This window comes from Anoplopoma fimbria, chromosome 20 (genome assembly GCF_027596085.1).
Source record: "Anoplopoma fimbria isolate UVic2021 breed Golden Eagle Sablefish chromosome 20, Afim_UVic_2022, whole genome shotgun sequence".
Taxonomy (NCBI): domain Eukaryota; kingdom Metazoa; phylum Chordata; class Actinopteri; order Perciformes; family Anoplopomatidae; genus Anoplopoma; species Anoplopoma fimbria.
The window spans coordinates 11,463,853-11,477,026 of record NC_072468.1 but is presented as its reverse complement, the minus strand read 5'-3'; the positions used below and the strand labels follow the sequence as shown (position 1 = coordinate 11,477,026).

The 13,174-nt window shown below is 40.1% G+C and overlaps 2 protein-coding genes across 2 annotated transcripts in view; both read right to left on the bottom strand.

Moving 5' to 3' along the window:
* Nucleotides 1-2,215, bottom strand: part of LOC129109687 (E3 ubiquitin-protein ligase RNF19A-like) — a 28,418-nt gene extending 26,203 nt beyond the window's left edge. The window contains 1 exon segment of the mRNA XM_054621804.1: nt 2,001-2,215. The gene's annotated coding sequence lies outside the window, so the exon portion shown is untranslated.
* Nucleotides 2,216-6,237: 4,022 nt separating this feature from the next.
* On the bottom strand, nt 6,238-12,525 carry LOC129109466 (polyadenylate-binding protein 1A). The gene is made up of 15 exons (XM_054621539.1): nt 11,615-12,525; nt 11,143-11,336; nt 10,846-10,961; nt 9,902-10,041; nt 9,705-9,799; nt 9,398-9,535; nt 8,947-9,042; nt 8,520-8,792; nt 8,247-8,337; nt 8,005-8,127; nt 7,753-7,895; nt 7,173-7,257; nt 6,918-7,048; nt 6,691-6,781; nt 6,238-6,595 (listed from the first exon to the last, which is right to left on the bottom strand). Exons 1-14 carry the CDS (start codon nt 11,805-11,807, stop codon nt 6,692-6,694), a joined length of 1,908 nt encoding a protein of 635 aa, XP_054477514.1. The 5' UTR covers nt 11,808-12,525; the 3' UTR covers nt 6,238-6,595; nt 6,691.
* Nucleotides 12,526-13,174: the final 649 nt, after the last annotated feature.

The following is a 13,174-nucleotide window of genomic DNA, read 5'->3' as shown; positions in this document are numbered from 1 at the left end:
CATCTTTTTTAGAGACAACGGAAAAGTAAATTAAGTTGCCTGACTATGGAGGAATAGTTTGACTAATCAAGAACACGGACCAATGAGCAAATGGAATCAACTGACAAAGCACGGATGAAACTGAATGAAAAACAAAAAAGGGAAATTTGTCCCGGCATCTTTGAGCTAGTTTGTGTTCCGATAAAACACAAAACATCAAAATAATATTCAGCTCCTATAAGAAAGCTTCTGTTCTCATTTGATACATTTTCATTATTAAGCTGATGTAAAACCGCAAAGTATCTTAATTACTCAAAATATAATAGGCGACTTAAAATGGTAACCATATTTTCAGTTTCAGCAAACCAAAAGCTGAGACCAAGTTGCCAGCCTGGCAACCACTTCTAAAAGTTTGGATTTTTCCCAGTTTGGTTTTTATTTATTCTGCAAATATATCACTAATAAAATGCAAAACTGTGGGCAAAAAACTATCAAATAAATAAAATAAAAACATTTTCTTGATTTATTTACATTATAGCAATCAATTTAAAACTCAATTATTCTCATAAATTTTGTTTTGGAATATGAAAATATAATTATGACAACGTTGTCAGCTATATAGCCCCAACACTCAAAATGTGTAGAATATATTTCTATAGAATAGACAGGTGTATATAAGGCATCAGATCGTTTAAAAAAAAAAAAAAAACAGCTCAACTTTACATCCTTGACTACATGAAAATGAGAGTTGTGCACTATGTTTTTATTCAGGCTCAGTTCTCCATGTAGCCCAACCGTATCTGGACTGAGCTCAGGTTCCCACAAAGAAGAGAACCCAGAGGATGACAGCTTGTGGCTGCATAATTCAGCAAACGACAATGACGGGGCAAATGCAAAGTAGACAGAAACATATGGATCAAGTGCTCAGTCTTTTTAAGCCAAGGATGATAAGTCAAGCGGATCGACTACACTGTGTGTCAGCTGGAGATTTCCACTCAGCTGTACAGTAATCACTTCATCTACCTTTACTTCCAGATTTAGGGAAGGGCTGAGTAGAGACACAAGAACTGCAGCTTCATGCGCTAGACCCAAGCATACAAATATCCAAGTCCTTTATATAAGATACATCATGATGCTGATAAGGTTGATTATCAGCATCATGGACCATGCTAGTTCTTTTCCTGTTTAAAATATCCGCTATTGATTCATATTTTTACTGCAAGTAACATGTCAAGTCTTCATGGCTTCAAATCCTGCTCATCCATATTTGCATTGTGTCTGCTTTTCTGTATCTGAACTGAGTGGTGGTCTCCATCTTTATCTTGGCAGGTATTAAACAGACGCACCAAAGGCTGTAACATCCCCCCCATCAAGTATAAAAGGTGCAAAGCAAACTCCCACCAGTTCAGCACAAAAAGATTGTGAAGCATCAGTCACACCTAGCTACACATCTGAGACATTTGTCAAAACTAACACAGATCCCTGTTTTACATTTCAGTTAACCAATTGACAGACACAACATAACCAAACCCCTGATTCAAAATCACAACTTTCCCCAGTCCTGCAGCCCAAGTTACACGGTGGTGCCACACTTCACGTTGGTTAAAAACGACCCATCGTCTTCAACGGACTAGTCAAGTCAAGCAACTTTGCTAATCAGCATTTGGAGATTTCATTTTGAAAAAGTAATGACAATGCCTACAGTTTGCGTTGGTTTTCTGTACGTGTCTCTTCTCACTGACGTTGGATTGATAGCAAGGTTAGCCAGATAACGTTAGTTCAGTGTGTTTAATGTCAGTTTACGTCACCTTACACACGATCACCAGCTGCTACTCGTGTCCAGACAGACATATAGGGCACGAGACGTTAACAAAATACAGCTATGAGCCACTAGAAATGTCCGGTTGGTCTCAGCTTGCCATTACCAGAAAGCCAGCCAGCTACCTAACGTGAACAGTCCCCACATACAGCGAGCGTTAGCAGCTGGCTAGCAAGGTTAGCTAGAAACGATGAGAACATACCGTCTGTTGCTGGTGACACTTGTTCCGCAGACAGTACCGGAGACGAAAGGAAACGGGCTGCCTTCCAAAAACGGTTTCCAGTGAATCAATCGGTGGCCCCGGTGCGGTGCCGTGAAATACTTCCCCACTGCTACTAGCACTTCTTTTCCTCTGTCTTCGGTCCCACCTATCCGTTCCGTTCCGACCGACAACAGCTCTACAGAGCTCCCTCTGTTGTTTACCGTTCTCGTTCTAGCTGAGAAATTCAAATCGCATCGCGAGATTTGGACCAAAGTTTCAAAGGCCTCTCTCCAGTAGGTTCAGCACCACACTTATGGCTTCTGTAGCATTTTTACAAGAGCTGATATGTATTTACAATTATTATGATAATTATAATAATCATTATATTTTAGAGTGTTCTAAATATTAATGATGGTAATAAATGTAATCAAATAATAATAATAATAATAATAACAACAACAATAATAATAATAAACCAATTTAGTATAACCACCAAAAATTAAGATTATCACTACTCTACTCTTCCAAAACACTTAAACCAACCAGCTGCTAGTTTTTCTACAGCTGTCTTATGTTTATTGTCTTTTAGGTATACATTGTGTTACTTAATAAACCAAATCTTTGACATTTAGTAAAATAAGTACAGCTCAAAGGCATATAGGGCTTGATTTCATCTTCAAGCTTGGGGGCTTCTAACACTTCATGGATGCATAAATTCCCTTAAGAAATTGTATTCATAAATCTGAGAGATCAAATTGAGTTGATTCACAGCACATGAAGAATTGTTTTATGCATTACAGAAAATATGGTGTACACTAGAGTGCAATATATACATTTAAGTTGAGAACTAAGCTCCCTCATGTCCCATAAATGACTTGTATAGCCTTAAAATAGAACCTTTTTTATTTTCATACATCCATATAGTACATGAAAGATTTTGTTGGTTGACTGGCAGACAGGGCAGTTCCAGACAGACACACCTAATCCAAGCTACAAAGGATTACCCCATAGCTCTCTGTGTGTTTATGATTCATTTAAAGGGACACAAGAGGAAGTGACAAACCTGCTGGTGGAATTCCACAGCTCTGATTATTACTGCCACTCACAAATTTACAGATAGGCTATGTTAGAAACGCTGTTTACTCATAGTAAGGACCCCTTACAGCCTAATTAGGGAGGAAAGCCGACCAACACAAGTAGCAGACCTGAAACCGACTGTGGAAATCATGTGATAGCAGGAATCTGTGGTAAGCTTAGGTTTTTTTTTTTGTGCACATGCATTTTGTTATTTACCAAAGTCTGTATGTATACAACTCCAGATCTGACACCTACCCAGGACCTTACAATCCGGCCACACAGAACTCCATCCAGTATCACACCTAAAATAAAAAAATTAAAAGCACGGGAAACAGACGGGGAATCCGCCACTATTGTCGTTTACATGAACCCATCAAACTGTAGATGAACGATTTTTACACAAAATCCTCCCTTTGTAAGCCAGAAACAGATATGAACAAACGTCATGAGAGTCAAAGCTGGATAATCCTATGAAATCCCTACAGAAAGTGGTTTGGGGTCAGCCTTGTACCGGAGCCCGTTTTGAAATATGTTCCAGCTTAAACTAGGGCTGATCGTGAGCCTGGGAGTGTTTGTGCTGGAGTGTCAAGGGAGACGCTGGAAGAGTCTGCAGCCCCTATAAAATTTGACACTGAGGTGTTATTATAAATGGGTTGTCGGTCCAATAACACAGTGAAGTCGGTAAAGTAAGCATAGGAGATTTAATAAAAGCATACAGTACATTCCAACTAAAAGGGAGTTTCTCAATAGCTCAGTTGGAGAACGTGGCCTCCAGAGACTGACTCCAACCAGAGCTTCCCCTCCTGTGTCTAAACAGTTTACTTCCTGTTTTCACATTATCTGAATAAAAAATGGTGGAAGGTCCCTTTTAAAAATGAGTACGATAAGAAAACAGATTAATATGCTTTTACTCTAGCAAGTTTACCAAATGATCCAGGCTTACGTCAGTTAGGCTGACTCACATTGAGCTCAGTCGGTTCCATAAAGCAAATTCAACATAGTTCAATCTCAGTTACTATGGCAACTTATATTGGCTGTGGTCAGCGGCAGGCTAATTGTCAGGCTATAAGCCTGAGTTGTTGCTTAAGCAGAGATACTTCAACACTAACATGATGAGATAACAATATTTAAACAACTGACTCTCTGGAGTGCTGCCTTATTAAATGACTTAATTAACCACTATCAATGAAAAATGTAAGTTTATGGAAAATCAACTTAAATAATTGATCAATAAAATAAATTATTCAATTATTATACAATAAAAAAATGGACATACTTAGTTTTTAAACAAGCAACATGTGATATCAAGCCTTTGAGCTTAAGGAACATTTGTCTTAATCTTAAAAACCAAATAAATGATAGTTAACAGTACAATTGCAAAAAACATATTTACCAAAAATGTAGTATTCAAATCCTCTATTTCCCTAATAGGACACCATGTTTAAAGTGTATTGGTTAATACATTTGCTTCTGGCTTTACTTAATCTCTTTTTTTTCACTTTCAGTTTTTTTCACTTTACCCTCAATTTCATTTAAGACACACAAGTCACATCATTTGAATATTTTATATGGATGGCTGTTGGGGAGAAGGCACACAATTAATAGTCTGTAATCAAATATCCCCACATGCATTGCTGCCTGGATGTTCAATGTGTATCATTTCTTTCTAATTTTGAATGTAAACTTCCCATGATTTAATTAGGATGTATCAAATGATTTTATCATATTTCAACCTTTCTGTGCGTTCCAATACCAATACAAACACACTATTTAGTATGCCAGAAAATATGTTGTATGTCCCGATACATAACATGTCAAATGCTGTATGAGAAAAATGCGAGGATATCCTGCTGCATCCAGTCGCGTTTTGCAGTTTGAAAGCCATCATGCTTCTCTGGCTATTCTGACCCACAATCCTCTGAGCGGCGGATAAACGAGTAAGGTGCAATGTTATGATGAAGTAGTGTTTCCGCATTGAATGCACACTTCATGCAACAGTGCATACTTTGTTAGAGCAGCTGCTGTACGTACTAAAATTAAAAATAAGTATTCGATATAGATCGCTTGGCTACTTAAACCAAGATAGTATAAGTAGCCAAGACTGCTAGTCTGATTGGGTGAACTTGAATTGAGGAGACATTCACGCTTTGTCAGCTCCCAGACAATGTACAAGGCTTCTTTGTTTGAAGGAGGGAAGATGTGATGAGTGTGGTTTTGTTTGCAATGTGAATATAATTTACAAGTGATGATGGTACAAAATATAAAAAATAAAATAAAATAAAAAATTGCTGATCCACTCAGTCTATGTTGTTGTCAGAGGCATCTAGAATTCTGAGCTGCTGCTACTCAGGCACTTATTTATGCATGCTGTCCTACTTGGTGTGAATATTGAGTATCTGTATCATCCATATAGATCAGAGCTACACAATGTAGCCATTTTACCATGGCAATTATCTGCCCACAGAAGGCACTGAATAAGACAAAAGCACATCAATGTCTTACTGTACACTGTACAGTAAGCCAAAGCACATGTATTCAAAGAAAACAATGCTCTAAATTACTGACTTGGTCAGATACAGACCAACATTTCAAGGACACCTTGTCATCTGCTAAACACTGAATGACAGGGACACCTGGTGGATCACAACAGTACTGCACTTTATACGTTGAAATACAAGCTGCAGCATTCCAAATGGAATACCACGCCTTTAAAAAGTAAGCACTGTTGCATGTAGTATGCATTCAATTGGGACACTACTTCTACTTCCTCATAGCATGGCACATTAGACTTTGATGCTCTTGCTCATATTATTTGCTGTGTCAAGGATTGTGGGTCAGAATAGCCAGGAAAGCATGTTTGCACGCATGCTGCAAAATGTGGTAGAATGAAGCAGAACATCCGGTATTGTGACCTATTAAATGTCTTTCAGGCATACTAAACAGCATGGTAGTAGAGGACATGGAACACAGTGTGACCTCTGCATGAACATAAACCTTTGACTGCAAACATCTGTAACAGTAAAACATCTGCCAAAACCCTACAGTTCAATTTAATTCATCTGACAAAGGATGTCTTTCAAAACATGAAATTGCAGCCAATATCAGTGTAGTAACTATTATTTTACAGGGACAACACTTAGAAATTAAGTAGAGACCTGAATTTTGAATGAGAATTTTATTACAGCCAGCAGTTTACAATACAAATCACCTTTCATAATGCTCAGCTATCACCTTCCTGAACATGGTCGATATTCTGAGCATTGACACAGTAAAATGACTTAAAACAGAGGAATGCATTCAAATTTATAATCTCGATTTTTTGCTATTTTGCTATTTTTTTTCAAACAAATTTTTGTTTATGATCAAGGTCTAGTTTTAACATCTCTAGACCTGGCAGATTAATTGTTTTCTTCTTTTTTTAAGAAATAATTTATCATTTTGCGATGTTTTCAGAGTTTTAGGTTTTTCAATGTTTAATATTTTTTTCTCTTTTTCCCATCGGTGAAGCAGGTTTCAATCTGTAAAACAAATAAAAACAGATCAGCAATGCTTAAATGTATGGCATCTATGTGTTATTTGATACCTATATCAAAGAGGAAGTACCCACACACACCTTAGACGCTGGGAACTCCAGCAGGGGTGGTGGACTTCTGAGCAGCCTCCTTAGCCTGGTGGGCCTGGAGCACAGCAACAGCTTCATCCACCTGAAACAACAAAACCCTTTATGAACCGCTGCATACAAAGCATTTCCATTGTACTCATTCAGGAAACTTCTAGCAACCATGTTCTCATGTCAATTAATAAGGAGCAAATTTTCTAACAGCTTAGCCACTAACTGACCTTTGAGCGAAGCGACTCAGGTGACTCGAGCATGTGCAGAAGTTCAGAGTTGTCGATCTCCAGCAGCATACCAGTGATCTTGCCGGCGAGGCTGGGGTGCATGTTCTGGATCAGGGGGAAGAGACGCTCACCTGAAGGAAGAAGAACAGGAATTAACAAAGTGTTTTAAAATGCATGAAACCAGTTTAATGTGTAAAATAAAATAACAGTTCTGTTTTAGTTCCCTGTACATCTCTGAGCAGTGTGTGTACTGACCCAGCATTTGCTTCTGTTCCTGAGGAGGAGCAGCAGCCAGCATGGAGGCAGTCAGTGGCTCTTGTCCTTGGACATGGACAGCAGGCTGAGGAAGAAAAAAAAATGAGTTTAGGAACAAATTCAGACTGTATAAATGACCAACTCCACAACTACTATACAATTTATCATTATCACAATCTATTTATATATTCATAAATGAATGACAGAAAGGTGAGTTCTGGTCTTGTGAAGATTGTACTGATTTAGACTCGAATCATGCATATTGATATCCTGGTTACTGTAAATTTTGTCATGACATGGTTTTGAGATTGTTTTTGTTATAAAAAGGTCAATAAAAAGCCTAAAGAGCTCCCATCTTGTCATCTGCACATTGACCATGTTTAACCAGCACAGTGGGCAGTAAATGCAGATGGTCCAAACTTTGCTTTTAAGCTAGTTTCGTCAAAAAGCACATTTCTTATCGACACTCCAATGGTTTAAAATATTTAAATCAATTTGGGATACCAGCGTTAATGAATGAAACCATGTACCTTTTTTTAGTGCATTAAACTGGGGCTATGACATTCAAATCAATACATACCTGCTGCATGGGGACCTGTGGCTGGGAGGCCATGTGCTGCTGGGGGTTGCGCACACCGGCGGCGTATTTGTACTGAGGCATGGCTCGCACTGGGGCCGCAGTGGCTGACGCACCGGTAGGGCGTTGGCCGAGAGCCTGGGTGGCTGAGGAAGGTGAGAAGGGCACTTCGTCAAAATTATGTCAGTGATTAACAGTTAGAGACACAAGAAGGAAACATAGCAGACTCTGTACTCTGAGAGGAGAAACACTTACGCATGCGCTGGGACGCCATCATGCGCGGGACCTGTGCGTTGGGGGTGGTGGTGGGACGGATGGTGTTGAAGGTCTGGGGCCTGGGAGCTGAAGGGCGCATAGCATTGGGCATGTTTTGGAAGTCTGAAGGAAGAGGAAACAACATTAGAGATCCACTTTCACATATGCAGAACTCAGCCCTTTCAATGCTAACAGAGGGTGCTGGTTACAAATTCACTAACAGCGTCACTGTTTCTACTTACGTTGAGGACGAACTCCTTGAGTGGCCCAACGGGGGCTCGGGCGAAGCTGCGCCAGCTGGTTGGCAGAGTAGTATGCAGCACGGTTCTGGGCCTGAGACGGGCAAGGATAAAAGATTTATCATGACATGATTTCTAACAGCCAAGGTACTGAAACATTTCCCCACAACTAACAGAGGTGGTTTACACCAGTGTAACACCATACACCTGTACATTTGAATACACAGCATGATTTAAAGTAGTGAGGCGGCAATGCATAGGGGATGGGAGACTCACCTGAGGTATAGCCGCCATGAAATAGCCTGAGGGTGGGGCAGGCTGATATGGGTTGAGGACAGGGTTGGGCACAGCACGAACTGTGGCCATCCTCTGCATGTACTGGTTAGTTAGATGGGCTTGACGCTCCTCCTTACGCTGGGCAAGGGCCACATACAGTGGCTTTGTGGCAACAATGCGACCGTTCATTTCTGTAACGGCTTTTGTTGCCTCCTCTGGGGAAGAGAAACACACAAAGCCAAAGCCTTTGCTGCGGCCCCCCTCCATCATCACCTAGGGGAGAAAAAACTCATTAGAATGTATTCTTTAAAGAACATCTTGTTAATCACCATAAAACTGCATTAAAATCAAGATATGTCTAAATCTGTAATCAAGACATGAAACATTGCAACATTAAATAAAATAAATCAAGTACTGAAGTCTTTACCTTAGCGCTAGTTATGGTTCCGAATGGAGAGAATTCTTTACGTAGGCGCTCGTCGTCCAGGCCATCATCCAGGTTTTTCACATACAGATTGACACCCTGTTGTATGGACATTGACATCGTTATGTTTTTCAACCAAAGTAATATATCAAGAATGAGTCAAATCAGCTTAGTCTTGTAGAGCCAATTGTATGCAATGATAAATTAGTCAAAATTAGGTTTTGAAGGCTGCAAAATGTGAAGCTGACGCTACTTTAATTCTATCCTTTGCGCCAATTTCACTGCTCATGATAATTTCAACTACAGGGCTTTTTGGTAGATACAAAAGCCCCCCCCCCATGGTATCTTAACACTATCAATGATCTTACTTTTATTTGTGAATGGGCCCTGTTCAAGCTAAAACCCTTTCATGTGTCAAATGACATTGCTACAATGCATTGGAAGGCCAACAAACCTGGTATCTGGTCATCCGATCCTGTTTCATCTGCTCAAATTTACGCTTGAGCTCATTCTGCCGCTCCCCTTTCTTCTGTGCGCGGCCCACATACACCTGTCTGCCATTAAGTTCCTTGCCGTTCATGTCGTCCACAGCCTGCAATGAAATAAGCAATAGACCATTGAAACAGACTGAAAAGAGATGTATTTGTATGGAGTCAAAGCCATCGGCAGATGTACAGTGAGATGTTTCGTTTTCTAATAGTTAAAAGATTAATATTATGGGGCAATGTCCCCTAAGAAAAGCACAACGAGGTGATCCTAACCTTTTGTGCATCTTCGTGTCTCTCAAAGCTGACAAAACCAAATCCCTTTGATTTGCCACTCTCGTCAGTCATTACCCGGATGCTGAGTGCAGGTCCTACAACAAAACAACAGCTCATCAGTACATATTAAAAACAGACCATGGGCAACCTACTTAATTGTAAACATGCCACTCTCTGAACCAGTATCATTGTCTTACCATATTTATTAAACATCTCCCTTAGCTTCTCGTCATCCATGTCCTCCCCAAAGTTCTTGATGTAAACGTTGGTAAACTCTCTGGCACGTGCCCCAAGCTCAGCCTCCCTCTCTTTGCGAGACTTAAAGCGCCCAACAAATCTGTTTCAAATGATGTAAAACATTATTAATATGAAATGATACATAACATACAAAGACAAGATATAGCCTTACCACTCAATTAGCATGACATTCCAATAACTTTTGCAGGAATGTCAACAAAACCCCTCATATTGCGGAAAAACTCTCTTTTTTGCCTCCTTCAACTAAATATTGATTACCAAAAGAACTTTACCGTCATCCACCACTAGTTGCAGTGTGGGAAACACAAGGCTATTTTATACCGCCAGTGTGTTTAGATCCTAAACCAGTCAAGAAGTAAAGCACTGAGAGTACCTTACCCCAGGAGGGCAAGAAAATGATTAAGTATTACGGAAGACTTATTTGGAGTTAAATGCAATGAAAGACCAAACTGTGTTATACAGGCATTGGCACCAGGTTAATATGGTAAGCAGTGTGGACTGCAGGAAGGATGCAACTTGTAAAAGTGAACCAGGTTGCTTCAAACCACGCTTCCTTGGTGCAATTTCACAATTAAATGGATTACAAAATACAAGAATTGTATACTACATAAAAAACTAAGAACTAAAAATACTGAAAGTATTTCACAACTACACTTGCAAGGATTTGAATGTTCCCTGCTTCCAACACTGTAAATTGTTTAAAACTTGGCTCTGTTTTTTTTATTACTTCACTTGGTTGTATGCAAACAGAAAGGACACTGGGCATTATTGAAGATGGGTTCGTGGACAAGATGCAGTTCAACACAGACTTTGATTAGAAAAAAATCACGACACTCCAAAAAAATACCTATATATAAACGAGTGAAATTGTAGTCCCACTTACACTTTTCTGTCATTGAGCAACATGCCATTCATTTTCTCAATGGCCCGCTCAGCAGCCTCGTGGGTCTCAAAGTGCACAAATCCGTAACCCTTTGAGCCATTTTCATCACAAACCACCTTGGAAAGGGGAGATTTGAGCATGTCAAGACAATCCCAAACACCATGCATTTAAAAACACACACCAGACACACAGTATCAGTATCAGTTTCAGTCTTTAGTCATGCAAACAAGTGTTCTGTATGTAAAGCACAACACAAATAAAAACTGAGGCCGACAAAGTGAATGTGGCTCTGCCCACCTTGCAGGAAAGGATGTTTCCAAATGCAGAGAAGGTGTCGTAGAGGGCTTTGTTATCAATGGACTTGTCCAGGTTCTTGATGAAGATGTTACCCACTCCACTCTTCCTCAAGGAGGGGTCACGCTGAGACCACATGATGCGGAGGGGCCTGCCTTTGATCACATCGAAGTTCATGGTGTCCAGGGCTCGCTCAGCTGGAAAACAGGACCCAAAATGAGAGGACATTAGGTTACTATGTCGTGTTGGTGTTCTACCAACTGCAATAGCTCCTACAAACATTTAAATACAAGACAGATGCACCACATGCTCAGAAGATTACGTAATCTGATGTCGTGTTGACTAAAATACAAATTATGCTAATTGCAACAGAGAAACGTGGACATAGCATGGTGGTTCGTGAAGAAAAAAATGGTGCCACATCCCCTCGTTAACTTAATCAGTCCTTGCTATTAAAACTTAAGAGCAAACCTACCATCAGCCGGCTGCTGGAAGTTGACATAGGCATAGCCGAGGGACCGACGGGTGATCATGTCTCTGCACACCCTGATGGACAGGATGGGCCCGGCCGGGCTGAATTTCTCGTAGAGCATGGCCTCGGTAACGTCTGGGTGCAGGTCTCCCACATAGAGGGAAGCCATCGGGTAGCTAGGCGCGCTGGGATTCATGTTGGACGACGTGTGCTCTCAAGTAGTACAAACTGTGAAGTTATATTAAAGCTCGATATATTGTTGACAACAGTCAGCCAATATATGCCTCGTGGATGTATAAAGAGATACCTCTGCCCGGTCTCTCAAAAAGGCTGAGCGCAGACACGTACTCTGGCTGTCTAACCAGTTAGCAACGTGGGCTAGTTAGCTTGATTAGCAAAATGTCGGAGCGTGGCCTAGCCGATGCAGGTCGCAGACTTCACACTTTTGAATATGTACTCCGCCTCAGTCAGCTAGTTAACTTAATTACCAGTTGTAAACGAAGCAAAGGTTCTCGTTTACTCAAATGACAAAGCCCTTAAAGGGAGAAATAAGCGGTTGACAATATAACTGACTAACGGTAATCACCCACGCTTTCAACAATGGCTAACTGCTTGGCTTGCTAACGTTTCTTCTCGTTTCCGTCTTTCGTTCTTTCCGAAGGTAGCGTCTTCTTCGCGTTGCTTGGGTTGGCAAATGAAATCCTGCTTCACCGATTTTTTTTTTTTTTTTTTTTTTTTTTTCTTATAAAAATATGTCTGCGTGAGCTCTCTAGCTTTTGGTTTGTTTCATAATAATAAAATGTGTGCCGAGACTAGCTCCGGAGCACACCCTACGCAGACGGATTACGGGAATGAAAGGAAGGTCGGTGGAGGTTGTTTCCCGATTCTAGTCGAAACCACGACGCGTGTACCACCGCGGGTGACGTCACACATATCGCGATACTTCACATTAGATTTCATTTGGCGCATTACAGCACGTGTTTCCTCTTTCGTATTAAAGTGAATAGTCCCCCAGCTTTATTTGGTACAGGTAAGAAATGTTACGATGGTCAGCTGGGCCCGCAGCCTGAGCTATAAATTGTTATTTTTAAAAACTACTCAATGCACCAGAAATATTTCACTGAGTCAGCGAAACTGTGTTGCTGTGCTGTGATCAGTCCATAAAACAATTATTTACATATTATCTAGGCATTATTTAGCTCTGTCGAATATCATCCCCTGAAGTTTGACTGGACATTAATTAATCATTTGTTTTTTCAGCACATATTTTGGACTGTTTTGGCATCTCTTGGTATTTTTCATACAATACAATAATGGATGCACTTTTGTGCATCCCTCCATGCTTAAGAACACCTCAAGATGTTACCTGCACAGACTACTACTACTTTTATACGGAAAATCACATATTTCTATATAATTTTAATAATAAATAAAACTAATATGTAATTCACCTAAATAATTGATCTCGAATTGATCACTTATGGCCAGGCCATCTATTATTGAATAACCCAACAATTACTACGTATTATAGTATAAGTCAATAATTTTCAACGCCCAAGAAAT